Below are 16,014 nucleotides of genomic sequence, written 5' to 3'. Positions count from 1 at the left end.
AGATGCTATTTTGCTGCAAATGTATAGTCTGATATGCTGTGGCTGCCCAGCGTTCGTGACTTGTATGCTTTTAGAATTCTGTTTTGGCGGAAAATGTGCTCGAATATTACGTTAATACAAACACACATTTAGGAGCTCTACAAGTTATTTTAACGAAAACCAACTACGTACATTTAGCGTCAAATAGTTCCTGAAACCCAAAGTGGCCAAAAAATTGACAAATAAACTTACTCCAATTGTAACAATGACATGTTGCGAAGTTTTTGGCTACTTTGGGTGTCACGAACTATGTGACGCTGACTGTACATAATCGTGAGTTACACAAAAGCGAAGTTATTTGGAATAACACTGACGTCAGCATTTCAGTGTGAAGAATGCCTTAGAAATACATTTCAATTAAGTGGGAACAGCAATTGCTGACTCTTATGAGTACCTATTTGTTTTTGTTTGTCTGTGAACACTCGTACGTACAGGCAGCAAAATTGTTTACACGAATGCATTCAGTTGCATGTAGTAGTGCCGAAACTAATGGAAATACATTCCAACTAACGACTTTGTTTTCCTCGTGCTCATAAAAATTGTGATAAATATACTTATGTATCTGAAAATTAAAATACTTTTTATACATTCAAGTGTTTCGTTTATAGATCATGCCAGTACCAATGTGACCGACATGCGAAGAATACTCGAGTAGTTATAGTTAGGTTATAACTAGTATAGTTGTTGCAATTCACGAAGGCTTTACATGTGTGGTGGCTCGTTACTGTTCGTTTTCCAAAGTTTTGACAGACATTACATTATCGTTATGTGCATGTACGTACACGTACACACACAAGTAAAGCTCACTCGCCTTCGTGAGTTGCAAGAACTACGAGTATACTGTATTTGATTCATTTCATATCACCTGCATACGCTGAACACAAAACTGTTTCACGTAATATTTTTTATAACAAATCATTAAAACATAAAACTATCATGACATCAATCGAGCCATCATTGTTTAGTAAAGATGCAATTAATTCATTGAGTGCATCGGTCTGAGATCAAAGGTTATCAGCTATTTGGGGCGTCTGATAAGCACAAGGTAAACGTCATTGTAGTGTATTTGACAGTTAAATTATTGATGCTTCAGCAATTATCATTTCCCCAAAGGAATTGTAAATAGAATAAGTTTGACGCCCGTATTCACAAACATTACTATGAAGTCTCACAGTGCGCGTGGACGCACAGGGTGACACACGAATCAATCACAGAGATCTATTCAACGCTGTTCGTTAGATTTGCTGCTTCGCTTAAGCAAGCATCGTTTGTGAATACGGCGCGTAGGTATGTCACATACTTAAGTTTTGATTTATAAGTAGTCGGCGTCAATTAAACTACTGCAATTTTTATAAAACTTCGTTTTAATCCTAATTGATTTGTAAGTCTATTAGCGTAGACTTATTATCTACTTATCCTGTAATGTTTTAGAAATTTCTTAACCATACCATGGACAGACCAAAAAACTAACCATAATAATGGAAACCTGTTATTTAAATGCTACTGAATTAAATAAAAAAGAACCAACACGAGTAGATTCTTAGTAAAAGAAGAAAAATAATACAATCATATTCTATAATTGTAACAGAGCTTTTAAAAAGCTTATGCATCGTAATTGGATAATGATATACCAGCGGAACACGCAACTTCCGACGAAGCTAAAATATTTAAATGACTCGAATTTGTTTAGACTCATAATAGTTTCCTGATTATAGAATAAAGTTGGATCGAATTATGGTAATTTTGTAATAAAATTCTTGCCTTATCCACTCTATTACCTATCTACATTTTATGTTAACGTTTGTTTATCAAATTAAGAAAATGTATAACTAAAATGTAAACTGACATGGATAATCTGTCTTTCGAATCACGTAGTAGCAATTCACACATACTTATTATACAAATTGTTTTTTATACACTTCATTTACCTGTCGATCTAATTTAATAGCCGTATCAAAACTGAATGAACTCAGCCAAATTTTGAGCATGTAGACTAAACACAAAATTATTTTAAGTCTTAACCAACGTTTCTTAGAAAACTAGCTGTAATATCGACAACACTATAAAATTACTAAGGCTGGGTTGCACCATCTTACTTTAACTTTGATAAACGTCCAAAATCTGTCACACTCCATACAAAAAACACCGGTTATCGTTATTATTACGGTTAAAGTTAGGTGGTGCAAGTTCTTGGCCTAAGTATTCCTTACCGGTAACTCAAGGGCGCCCTCAAATTGACTGACGCACTCCTCTCTTGGGCTCTCTTTCTCTTGTCTCCCTCTCTCCAACTGCTGTAGCTTCGTGAATACGTCACCACACCACACGCACTCCCGTTCACTTCCATTTCACTGTCAGTGACGTTCACTGCACTTCCATTATCAGTGATGTTCACCGCACTTGCATTATCAGTGATGTTTGCACTTTCGTTAAACGTCAAATTCAATATATCTAAAGTGGTATTTTCAGGGTACGTCAAGTTGGTTAACTCATAGACGCCATTGTGTTTTGGACTAGAATAAACGTACACTCGATTCAGTTCTGAGTCATTTTCGGTTCGTAGCTGGAGGTTCTGGGGCTGGGAGGAGTTCTCCCTCTGGTAGTCCTCGGAAGAGGTGTACCAGGCCTCCAGGACAGCGATGTGGGAGTCCAGGTCCCGACACGTGAGCCGAAAGCCGTAGTCGTGGCATTGCTGCTCTTCCACTATTTCTGGGGACAAATGAAATTGTTTTAGCAATGCTTGGCATGGTCGGCCGTTTGGTGTAGTGGTTCAGAACGGACTACTATGCCGAGAGGTCCCGGGTTCGATTCCCGGCCGGGCAGAAATTGAAATGATGAATTTTAATTTCTGTGACGGGTCTGGGTGTGACTATGTATAATATGTATGTATTTAAAAAAAAAAGTATATAAGTAGTATATCCGTTAAGCTAGCACCCATAACACAAGCATTAAGTTGCTTACTTTGGGGCTAGCTGGCGCTGTGTGAAATTGTCCAAAGATTATTTATTTATTTATTTATTTATTTATTTTAGGGACGCTATACAAAATGTTGTTATTAGACTTAAATGGTCTTGGAAAAAAATAGATTAAAGAAAAATGAAAAAAAAAACACAGAGTCGAATATATTCGTTCGTCGGAGGTTCTATAGAACCTCCTCCTTTTCTTCAAGTCGGTTAAATTGTCTGTCTTGCTATGAAAAATTGATTGTCAAAGAAAACCAATTTCGCCCTTAGTTCTGTGAAGAAATCGATTTGAGCTATGAATTCACTGGTTGACTTTTATTATAATTCGTATCTGAACAGTAAGTAGGTATAAAATATTTATTGAAAAACCTTGAAAAAGAGTGAAATTGTTATCTATCTACCGATGAGTGTCTAATTAACTATTAAAACTAAATAAATACGTTACTAAATCCCCGTAAAAACGTCTGAAAACCAGGTAAGTGTTTTTAACAATCCATCCAATAACATTTACGCCTGAAATAAATTACATAAACAAGTTTTACGTCCATTTACCTACGCTTCCATTTGTATTAAAGTTCGTGGGATTTATTTATGTATTACATAATACTGCACGTGATTGAAGTATCGATTCTGAGAACAGCAATTCACCTGATGTACGCACATTACACTTTTCATCTGAAATCATTTATTTGAAAGAGTAAATACATTTTGCGATCCTGAAAATATGCATTGAATTTCCTGCATGCTTGCTAAATACTTAGGTGTGTAGTTACAATGAGAATGTACACAAAATATGACAGGTAACATGAAATGCGCTTATTTTATCGACTAAATATTCCAGTATCATTAAATTGGCAGCTGTTAAAAATAAATGGTGCTATTTTTATTTAATACATTGATTCATATCTACAACTCAATGTAAAGATAATAGAGAAAGCAATACATAGAGTTGTAAGAGCAGTTAAATTGTAAATTGTTTTTAAGAAAAGTAATTTCAATTTCATCTAAGTATGGTTAAATATGTCAGCTGTAAAACGAAGCCAATTTTTTTGAGAGATGAGCCCATAAACAATGCATTTTCTATTCAATGAATCAACTTCCAAATGTCCTCACCAAACTAGCGACTTACCTTGTAGTTAACTTAATCACTTTTATTGGGATATATTATTTACAAGCGTTAAACATTCCAATAAAACTTGTGTCAATACTGCGTATCACATTACTATGTTGTTTAGTGCATCAGTATAAATATTCATGAGTAACGGTCGCAAGTGGCTGTCAACTTAGTAAACAATTTACTTTCACAAATTATAGATGTTAGGCCCTATACACACACACTGTGATTGCAGCGCTTCTGTGGCAACTGAGTTGCGATGCAGTCGCGGTACAGTTGCTTTGATGTATTCTATCATAGTACATAAATAGCTGCGATGATATAGTAACGTCACGATTAAGAAGTTTAAGAATTGATGCACACAACACGATACCTCGGATCGCTCACTCAATATCGCGTTGAGTGAACTAGCGTTTATAAGTCAGAGTGTACAACCAGCCTTAACTTCTGACAGGTTAAAAGGTTAGAACCTAAATAAACATCATGACGTTATCATCGATTAAAAATTAACGTAAAAATGCAAACACAAGGTGGACAGACGACCTCATAAAAGTTGCAGGAAGGCGCTGGATGCAGGAAAATCTTAACCCTGAATACATTGGAATAACCATGGGCCGGTGGTTCTCGGATGATGGTGCAGGATCGAGTCCCGCTGGGTACAAATGATAAAATCAATGGTCTAGAGCAGGGGTGGCCAACCGGTCGATCGCGAATATTAGTCCAGTCGATCGTGGCAAGGCAAAAAATACTACATGGTTGTGTACTAAACTATGCTGTTTCATAAGACTAGTAAAGCTAAAGCTCAGGTGGAGGCCAAGCACCGATGATAATATGTTATGTAAAGTACCTCTACTAGGGTTAAAAGTATCATCGAAATGACACAATAAAATAAATTCCCACTACACTGACAAAAAATATTGATCCGTTAAACCATCTATTACGTATAAACTCCCATATAAATGTATAAACGACGCCGAAACGTGAACAATGACGTGTTGAATTAACAATGAGCCTCCGTGAGGGAATGCAACCTTCGTGCATTATGCAAGGGTGCAGGGTAGAAGAGGTATATCAAGTAACGTGGTATTGTAGTGGAGTAGTAAAGAAATCAGTGTTGAAAAAACTGCTGACTTTAGAACTGACTTTAATAGGGTAACAAAAATGTCGAAGCTTTAGAAGTTTGCAAAGAGAATCAATGCAAATAGGCAATTAGAATGTCCGTACTTTTAGAGGAAAGTCTTGATAAAAATTATTGCGTTTACGTTATAACTATTTACATCTATCAACCTTGACATAATAATACTAGGAAAACTAACATTTTGTTGTGCGTTTACACTCTCGTAGCGTGACTGTGCGTTTGATTTTAAAGAATATGTACTTACCCAAATTGTGACATACGGTCGTCTTTCTCTTTTAAAATGTTTATAAATTCGTCGAAGAAAATGTTGGGCTGTCACACCTTGGTTCAGAAAACTTGTAACTCCAATACAGTACCCAAACAATTTCCTTCCACTTGTTCCATTCCGATGCCTAAATATAAACTTTTATTATAAAACCCACGTTCCGAAGTTTCTCGTTGTTGATTTTATATGGCTCATTCGTATTTTTGGAGCGGGACTTGTGAAATCATTGATTTTACAGCGAACAACGGCGCGATATAAATACGGGCATATAAACATTTATATCCATCGCCGTGAGCGCTCAAGATCACGTGTCAGGGTTATACAGTCAGTGGCAAAATTAAGGCACCTACTTCAGCAATAAAGTAGACAAATAAGTATTCTTGGATATCATTCACTGCGCCACCCAATCCTAAACACTCTTGTTATGTATGTATAGTTTTATTATTATATAATATGTATAGGTACAAATATTCAAGTTCAACTTTGGTCCTCCTTGAAAAAATGTCGGCTTATAGCATGTCATAATATAGACTTAGTAATAAGTTTAACCATCCACAATCTTTTAGCAAAAACAAATGACAGCTATTTGAACCATTAGCTAACAGGTAGAAAGTCAGTCGCAAGCTCTACATTTACACTAAAAAACTAATCTGATCTTACTCGTAACTGTACACTGACATAAGAAACCTACTAGTAAACATTGATTATCCGAAAGAGCTTTTCGATAATACTTATAAGGATTCGTTAACCACCACCCAAAAAAACGCTCGCTATAACACCGATCGGACCGTTCGTTAACAAAACCGAGCGATTGGGAGCATTCGTTCAAAAGGCAGACTAATGCAATTTAACCATGCACAGAGGCAAGTGCGCAATGCATCATCCAACCCCTGCCCACCATCTCTTTCTATCCACATACACTGTTATCTTTATCTCTTTTCCACATGTGCACCCTTGCGCGACTCCAATTTGGACCAAGCGTTACCATAGCAACGGCCTAAACAACTTTGTTTAGAGAATCACCCAATTTAAAAAGACCTCTGTTTATCAATTAGCAGATACAACTCAGAGCTCTTTCTAAATAGGTCACATGTTATATTTACTAGGTCCTCTATTTAACGAAATTAAACGTTAAACAGTCGTATTAAAGTGTAATTTGGTTTAATTAAGCAGTAAGTGCGACGGGAGCGGTTTTCCCTGGCGGGGTCTGGATTATCCCAAGGTAGGATTTATTGGCACGTGGGATGGGGTTCCAAGTTCCCAACGAATGCCAACTGCAGAAGTAATTGCTACATGAAGTCGTAACACTTCAATGGGACATTAGAGGGGACTAAGAACATCACAAACTTATTAAACAAATATTGTAACCGTTTTCGGACGTTAGCGAATGTGTTACAAACTAACTATGAACTCGTACCTATCTAGTTTTCTAATTTACGAGGTATTTTAAAAGTAGAAATGGCCTGTTTTATTATCAGAAAGAGAAGATGTAGAAGTTCTCAATAAAATATTGTTGACTAGCTTTTGCCCACGGCTTCACCCGCGTGAAATTTCGTATGTCACAGATCGTCATAAATTATAGCCTATATGTTATTCTGGATAATAAACAATAATACTGTAAAGTGTCATCAAAATCCGTTCAGTAGTTTTAACAGCAACAGTTTAGCGAGTAACATACATCCAGACATCCAAATTTTCGCATTTATAATATTAGTAGGAAGAGTTTTGAATGAAATGAAATTCCTGACATTTATTTACAGAATAAACATGTTACATACTCTAGAATAGGGCAATTATGTTTATTTAATTAAAGTCATATAAAAACGCATTAGTTATCAAACGCTCTTCCGCGTTATGCGTAATTTAAAAGGGTACCAGAAAATTCTAAAAACATAACCACTTTTGCATCTGAAAAAAGGTAGGTTCAATTAATATTTTACAAAACAAATAAAGGTCGTAGTTATCTGTTGACTAACAAACCTTAAAGAGTCCTTATAAAACCCTCAAATCTTCAAACACCATCACGACATTGATGTATAGCACTTCGTCACGTAGAGTGTAGACAATAGATGTCGGAGACAGTCGGCGACTCTACGCTGTCGAAAAACAAGAGGGATGCTCGAAATCAATTCAGTGTACTGCAAATGCCTACAGGGGACTCACCCTAAGTCACGGACAAGGGTGAAGCGAGAACTAGCTCCATTGTCGTACGACATGACACGACTTAAAGTCGTGTCAAGAAGATTGACAATAAAAGCAGGAAATCGTGCTTTGTTGCGCTCTTTGAAAGTCTTTCATATCCAGCAGTGGACTGCCTTAGACTGAAATGTTGACTTAGCGTGGTCCATCGTAGATTTCATCTTCACTTTGCATCATGGAATTTTAAGAATTCTAAGAGCAAATTCACATTCAGTAGCTAATAATAAATATTTCCACTGACTCTATCTTTTTGGGAGGTAATAATTACCTAATTCTTGATTTAAATCATACGTAGGAAACGTATGATTTAAATCAAGAATTAGGTCCTCATACGCCATCGAAAGAGCTGATTTACAAAAAATACTTTACCGTACTTAGGTTTTCTTCTAAATGGCCAAGACCGAGTACTGTTCTGTAATGACATGTGTCACGAGTAAATGCTGATAAAACATAGCTACCTTCTTAATTTCAGTGACTGCCCAATTTTCGACTCCTGAGTACTATTTTTAGGGGAAGAAAAATACATTTTACTCGGCATACTGACGTGTAACAATGGAAACACACAAGAAGTGACCCACTTCCCTCGGATGTGGTGATAAGCACGAGCGTCTCAGACAAGTTAATTAATAACAACATGGTTTGCAGCTATAAATGGAAAAAGGTCTGCTTTGAGAATACATCTGAAAAAGAAAATGGAATCTACAGTAGACTTAATTTCGCAATCGCTGAATGTTTCAAAACATTTTTGCATTTTGCATTTTTCTAAATATTTTCTCGAGAATAAAAGAACAAGGTTAAGAATTTGGTTAGATTTAAAATTATCTAATACCGCATTGCAGTGAGATATTAACTATTGCCACTATTTCCTCTGATAAGATTAGTAATTTGAGATTAAAAATGAAAAAATAGTGGTAGAAGTCAAAAATAAAATACAACCATGTTAATTTCAATTTGGTTTGTTAAACATACCTACCTCGGGGGCATCATGTATACTTTACTACCGATAGGGGGCCATCTGAATTAAGAAGTACGCCATTTGTTCCATTCACTCAGCTCAATCCATAAGGCAAGGATCCCAAACAAATAAGGGTCCCCTAGGGATACAGGTGGGGTCCAAAACCTTATCAAGTATATACATTAATGACCCCACTATATCTAAATTACCGTGTTAAGGAGTTAGTTGTGTTTTGTTATCATTAAAAAAGGTTAAAAGACACCTTTAGTTACGCTTTGTTGTTAAAATTTTAATTAACAGTTTGAGTTCAAACACGACCAAGGCGATCGAAGGAAATTGTGACCAATTAAGAACTTATAAACTATGATAAAAGTAACTTTTTTCCTTTTAAAACATGGGTAGTACCTATTTACGATTAAGTTTTTATTTTGTGCTTAAGAGTTAAGACAAAAAAGTTTAGCATTTTTTATATTTTAAGATCAAGTTTCTAAAATATATCATAAAAATAATCACCGTTTTATGCAGTACATATAATTTTTGCCTATAGTTATTAATCTAATAGATCATTTCAAATACACTTCGCGTTACTTTTAATACAATGGCACAAAAGAGCCACAAAGATATTTGATCTAACGACAATGAGTGTTATCAAGTTTCACCTGTCACTTAAATAAAACACATTTCAAACGGATTCATTACATTGGCATCTACTAAAACCAATATTAAACTTTTGAACTTGTACAGTCACGATGTAAAATAGCGCTTATTTCAACGACATAAGTTCTTAGTGTAAAGTGCCTTCGTCGGTACATAACCAAGGGAGTATTTGACGTCACTGCTTGCGGTTACGGACCACAAGAATCATATTCAACAAGCTTTCGCTAGAATAGAGCCGATTGGTAAACGTCTACAGTATCTAATTGCTATTATCAACCCTATTGGGTACGTGTTAAGTTTAATTTACATTTCTACTAATGGTAGAGTCTCTATTAGCTTATCTTTTTTTTATCCACAACGAGGAAGCTCTTGGCCTGTATCTCACCTGATGGCAAGTGACGCTCAGGCCGAAGGTGAAAGCGAGCTTCACCCGGAATCCTCAACCACGGAGGAACTGGCTGTCTTACCTCTTAACTGCTGGAACACAATAATGCTGTTCATTGTTGTTATGGCAACAGACTTAGGTAAGATGGTGGTAGCTAGCCAGGCGGACTTAGAACAAGCCCTACCACCAACCAAACCGAACAGAAAAATCTGCTTCCACTGGGAATCGAACCCGGGACCTCTGCGTCTGAAGCAGGTGGTCTTACCACTAGACCACAGAAGCGGATCTTATCTGTACCTAGGTACAACTTTTAGTTACATAGGTCCCGGCTAGAGATATCCAGAAATTAAAGCCACCGATAACTCAACCTCTTATTGTGAGATCGCAGTATATTAATCTATGTCAGATAACTTCCTAATAATTTTTCAAAAATACGCCCCTTAGTACTTTAAAAAAAAATGTAAGTTTGTAGAGGCACTTTGAATACGTATGGCAGTTTTATCCATCCGCACCAAACGCCCTGGATAAAGAAAATGCATTTCCGAAAAGAAAAATTGCTAGTTCAAGCTGCAAATGGGTTTTCCGTGTCGTATAAATTTTAGATGAACGTGAAACTGCATTGTGCTTCTTGGCGCACTGCAATAACTGACTGTAAGAAAAACAAAGTGGTTCAAGTGCAGTTAATTTATCTAATGTAGAAATTAAACATATCTTAAAACGTCCTACGATTTAGCGACAAAATATATAGTAGAGTATCCAACAAACAGCGAATCGTCTTCAATAAGTCAAACAACAAGATTTAATTTATCTTAGGCGGCATCTAGAATAGGGAATAAACTAAAAAACCGACTTTAATTAAAAATAAATATAGGTAACATAAGCCCCCGCCCGATTACAATAGGTGATTTCCTATCAATAGAAGGGATAGAAAAGTTACAATGCAATTCGTTTTTTTTTTTCTAAATTTCAATTAAAAACTCTAAACAGTAATTGTTTCTGCACTTCTTGCTACTAAAAACTATGGCACAAAAAATACAGCCTGCAAGTCCGCAGCCATACAATATCCCAACTTTATGGCCTGCCAATTGATAACCCATAAAAGCCATAACGTTAACCAATAGCAATCGAATAGACAGAAATTATTATTAATCACCGTCCCCTATAACATCAGTCGTCAGAAAGGTGTGGAATGAACTAATAGGCCATTCATCAATGGTTTGATTGATGATAGAGACGCAAAAAAGCACATGTCAATAATAATAAAACGGTAGAGCGAAATGGTAAATCGGTAGATTATGTTGTAAGCATAGTGAGATGTTGACATCAAAAATGGCACTAGCTGGAAAAAGAAAAAGATTCATGTAAAACAAATGAACCGTTTTTTTACGTCAAGATATATTTATTTAAAGACTAAGGGCTGATTTTGCAATCGTCGGATAACTATAAACTGAAGAATAACCTTGTCATTTTGGCATATTTCTGTCTGTGTCTGTCAATATTCCAAACTTATTCTTCTGGACGATTAAAAAATCAGCCCTAAATGTAACCTAAAAGTACCAGTACGGCTATGGGTTCATTTTGCAAGCCTTTTTGATGCAAAATTAGTAACATTTTTAATTAAACCCAGCACTATACAAATTTTATGAAGTGATGCTCTTACTAAGTAAAATAAAATATGTACATTCGTATTTAATTACATTAAATCAAACCCATGAGAGGGTTGCTATTTAAAATATCTGTAAGGGCACGGAAAAGAGCTTTTTAAAAGCCAACTTAAGTACTTTGAATAATTATAAATCGTAATTGCTAAACATAAATCAAAGTTGCAACTTTTAATGCTTTTCTTCAACATAACCTTACAATGCAGTGTTTTGCATTCATCCATTATCAGATCGCCTTGGAGGCTATATCACTGCTATTCCTAGACAGTGTCCTTGCATTTAATTAAAGTAAGATTACATATTAACGTTAGATTTTGAGGCTAACACCGCGGCAACACGCAAAGTTGTAGATAGCGGTGGCAACACATTTGCTACGAAAGCTCGAGGAAGCTGTCCTTGAGCTTTCGTAGCAAATTGTTAATATTATTATGAGTCTGAGAGATATTAATTGTCTGAAAGATAATAATAATATAATCATGTTAGTAGTAGCTAAACTAAATTTTCCTAACTTCGCCAAAGAACTTACTTGAAGCTTTTTTGTAAGTTATTAGTAAATTAGTTTAAGCTGTTTGCTTAATATTATGTTTAGAGTAGTTAGATGATAATGTTATGTATTTGCTTATTGCTATTTTTTCTCTTATTTTATTACATTACGTTTAAGGAAAAATCCAAAGAAACTTACAATAAACTGTTCTTTTATCTTTCTCTGTGACATTTTAAATAAGTAGGTACTAAAAACTAATTGCGTTTTCGGCAGTGAAAAAGAGTCGTCATTCAACTCTATTCATGGATTCCTTAGAGATTTATTTTGCAAATTTATTTTATGTTTACAGATCAATACTATTGAACAACACAATGGGCTCTCCCCACCGTTACGCCATCGATCGTTCTAATACAAAATACTTTATACCAAGCATTCTACTGGCACATATAAAAAATATCACCCTCCGTCCGCCCGTCTGTCATACAGCTCTGTACGAAATAATTATCTGCACGAAATTTGAAATTACTACGCGGTAGTGATGTGCAGAGAAAAAAAGTTATATACCTATATGGTTTTAAAAATTAGCATTATACAACTTCACTGATTACGCAAGCCAAAATAATTTATCTACTTCTGTAAATATTCAGCTTCAATTTGAATGCGAGATAAAAATCTTATCCGAATGAATCAGGCTTTAAAAAGCAAACTTCTAACTTCAGTAGTCAACGGTACTTGAAATACCTACTTTTGATTTCTTTTTCATATAATGGAGTTCATAAAAATTATATTAGATCAATCACATATTTGCCCTCTTGTTTTTTTTACGTATTTTTATTGGCTATAATTTAAGTTCAGTTGTATTAAGTCAATCGAATATAAAATAAAATAATAATATACATAGACACACCACAAGCACCGTCTAAACAATACAGACATTGTTATTCATAGAGTAATAATCCATAAAAAAGCTATAAAACGTACTAATCAAACAATAATAATGACGTAACATAAACAAATCGTAAACAACTCCGGAGTATCTGTTGATAGTTATATGGAAAATAAAATTATAGATCATATAGATAGTCTATCGTCAGTCGATCACCACTATCATAGTATAATAATAACGTAGTAAGTTAAAATAAAAAAAGTAAAAATTGTACATTTTAACTAACAAAAACTATAAACTAAAGTATTTAAAGTCACTAAACTGAAGATTTTTGCGATGTGCCAGGCAAAAGTTTACATTGAAATCCGTCTAAATATCGATATTTTTCCCCATCACTACTCCGCGGTAGTTTAGGGTTGACACCATTTGTCAGTGGTGTTGCCACGTGATCCCAGATATTCCAACACTGAATAGTGATTTGATTAAGGGTTGAATACATCTGTCACTGCAGATAAGCAATTTGCCAATTTAAAGTCTTAATTACGTTATTGATACACAGTTATTTGTTGTGTTTACGTATGACACCGAGTAATGTACAAATCGGAATATGCATGTAAAAGAAACATACAGTCGAATTGAGAACCTCCTCCTTTTTTAAGTCAGTTAAAAATGAGTACAAAGCGTCTCTATGGTGTAGTAATTTGTAGCATAAATTCGAGCTTACCTAAAACATTGAAATTCAACCAATCATAGGACAGGCTTGACTCTATGCTTATCTTTGAGTAGAGTTTTGAGGGTAGTTTATTAATGCCGTAGATCCTAATCAGAAAAAAAACTACAATAAAGGTGTCCAAGCTACGACGGTTATTTACGATTTCTTAGAAACCGCTAACTTTATTGCAAAAATTTAAAAACATAAACTTACTTGACATCACTGAGTCTATAATAGGAACTGAAATACTCAAGAAACATTGCAATAAAGAGAGTTCAATAAAGAAGTAATTTTAAATGAATATATCGCATAACAAGTAGGTACGAATTGTTTGAAAAGTTTCCATAATATTGCGAAATAGAGTAAAATTATTGCTATTAATTAAATAAAAATAAGTAATTTAATTATTAATATTTTAATAGTAAATCACTCAAATCTTAACAAAATCCTAGAAGGATGTCAAAGCTAAAAAAATAATGACATAGCCATTGCCACCATGCTTTGTAGAGCTTACCACATGTAAGCTCTAATTGCGCAACTTTTGAAAACTGAAATAAAGTAAAACGTCATTATGACCTAATAATTTAATTTCAAATCTAGAGATGGATACGTAAGTAATAAGTATGCTTAATAAGTAGGTAAATAGATAACTTCATCATCAGGTCATTTATTTTAATCTTCACTACAGGAGCACATTCTATCTAATTTACCTGGGGATTTGGCCTGTACTCCCCATGCTGACCAGACGGGTTGGGGAGACTAATTAGAAAACATGAATTTATAATGTATTTACCTATGTACCCGTCCACAGTGCAAATGTACAGTATCCACAGCCATCCGAGGTGCGTGCATCGCGCGCGGGACGCCCTCAACATTTTTCCAAACTCACATTTTCCAAAAGCATTTTCCACACGTAACTTTAAACTACGAAAACTTCTAACCACATATTAATTACTGATCACTGGATTATCCCATTATCGATTGATACGGTCACTGACACATCCGCGTTTGTTTTTTAATAGGATTAAAGGTTGAATGGCAGCGAGCGTAAATACGCGCGTGTATTTTTTCGCGGCGCAACGTTACATACGTCCGTAGCTCGCCGCGTTTGACGCGCTACTGAATTTGAATTGAAATGGAACGTAGCGGCGAATTCGTAGAATATCGTGCATGCTCGTAGCCCGTAGCGTTTTGGAAAATCCGCGTAGCAGATTGATCGAATTTCGTAACTCTTGAATGCAAATGTGAGATTGCTGTTTTGAAATCAATAAAATCAAACATTTGGCGAACAAATGACGCCCGAAAATTATTATGAAAAATTGGTGATGTCAGCCAACTATACGTATTCTTTTAATACCTAATCCGCTAATGACTATTTATCAATCTAATATTAGCTTATTTATTAGTTCCAGTAATAAGGCTTATAAGCTAAAATAGTATACCTTAGGTTCTTATTACTCATAGCCCATTCTCAGAATATCGGTAGCGCAATGTCAATTTTTAATTAAAATAACTTCTTGTAGAGAGCGTTTCTGGTATGAACGTCGTTGTGTGGACTTCACAATCAACACGTTGTTTCACGGTTTACCGCATAAGTTAACGGTCCTCCAGTTTTATGTGATGAGCATTAGAATGTTTGTCGCCCAAAACTATTAACTTTCAAATGAGTGTGACGAACTACTTCCCAGTTCACTACGAATGACTTTAGTGTTGTTCTTGAGTAGTATAAAATAAGCACCTGCTGCCGCTGTTTGTTAATTTTTTTGTATTAAAAAAAAGTTTAATCCTGGTTTGCACCATTTAAACGTAACACAGTATGTTATGAGACTGTATAATCGGACATTCTCATTTATTTGATGAACCGTATAGAGCTCAGTTATACAAACATGATAGTAAAACTCCCGTTTGAAAATTCCACGTAGTTTTCGCGGTATAAAAATTCAAAGTTACCTATTTTTTTACTTCAAAATTATGCAAAAATATTCTCACTCGTTAACTAATAACATTAACCAATAACATAAGCCGTGTGGTGACGGCAGAGTAGAATACATTTGTCACCAACCCCTACTCTTCCCGCGGGTGTCGTAAGAGGCGACTTAGGGACTACACATCAAACAGAGAATGGGCAGCAGCGCTCTCTGAAAAACATCAATCTTTTAAACTGCGATCTCCAACCCGCCTGCCAAGCGTGGAGATTATGGCAAAACCCTCCACTTTAGTGGAGTAGGCTCATAGTCCAGCAGTGGACTTTAAAGGGCTGTTGATGAAAAAATGAAAAAACTAATAACATTTAATTCAGAATTGTTATAATACTTCATAGAGCTCTTAAAACTACACGTAATAAGCGTATTAAGTGCTTCGTAACGCATTCAGTTAATTAGGAAAAATGATTTTAGTGATTTTTGTTTTTATTTTTTTTTCTCAATTATACCTTAATATATGCAAACATTTTTAATTGCAAGATATAGTCTGATATTTAATCTAATTGTATAAAAAAAAATCAGCTTTAAATTCCGTGATATATTTGAGGAAAATTAAATTGAAAATATGCGCCATGTA

The 16,014-nt window shown here is 35.1% G+C and overlaps 1 protein-coding gene across 1 annotated transcript; it reads right to left on the bottom strand.

Annotated features, from left to right (window-relative positions):
- Positions 1-2,230: 2,230 nt before the first annotated feature.
- On the bottom strand, positions 2,231-14,558 carry LOC114350319 (uncharacterized). Its single transcript, XM_028301073.1, has 2 exons — positions 14,249-14,558; positions 2,231-2,745 (listed from the first exon to the last, which is right to left on the bottom strand). The coding sequence occupies exons 1-2, from the start codon at positions 14,328-14,330 to the stop codon at positions 2,246-2,248; spliced, it is 582 nt and encodes a 193-aa protein (XP_028156874.1). The 5' UTR covers positions 14,331-14,558; the 3' UTR covers positions 2,231-2,245.
- Positions 14,559-16,014: the final 1,456 nt, after the last annotated feature.

Source organism: Ostrinia furnacalis, unplaced genomic scaffold (genome assembly GCF_004193835.3).
Source record: "Ostrinia furnacalis isolate ACB-3 unplaced genomic scaffold, ASM419383v2 OfSCF0866, whole genome shotgun sequence".
Lineage (NCBI taxonomy): Eukaryota > Metazoa > Arthropoda > Insecta > Lepidoptera > Crambidae > Ostrinia > Ostrinia furnacalis.
Note: the sequence above shows the minus strand (reverse complement) of the source record. Positions and strands in the feature narration are given on the sequence as shown.

Excerpts from the sequence above, each read along its gene's own strand:
- LOC114350319 (XM_028301073.1), bottom strand. The coding sequence starts at position 14,330 with ATGTTGAGGGCGTCCCGCGCGCGATGCACGCACCTCGGATGGCTGTGG. Across the intron at positions 2,746-14,248 it reads CACTGTGGACGGGTACATAG|AAATAGTGGAAGAGCAGCAA; the intron begins GTAAATACATTA and ends ATTTGTCCCCAG.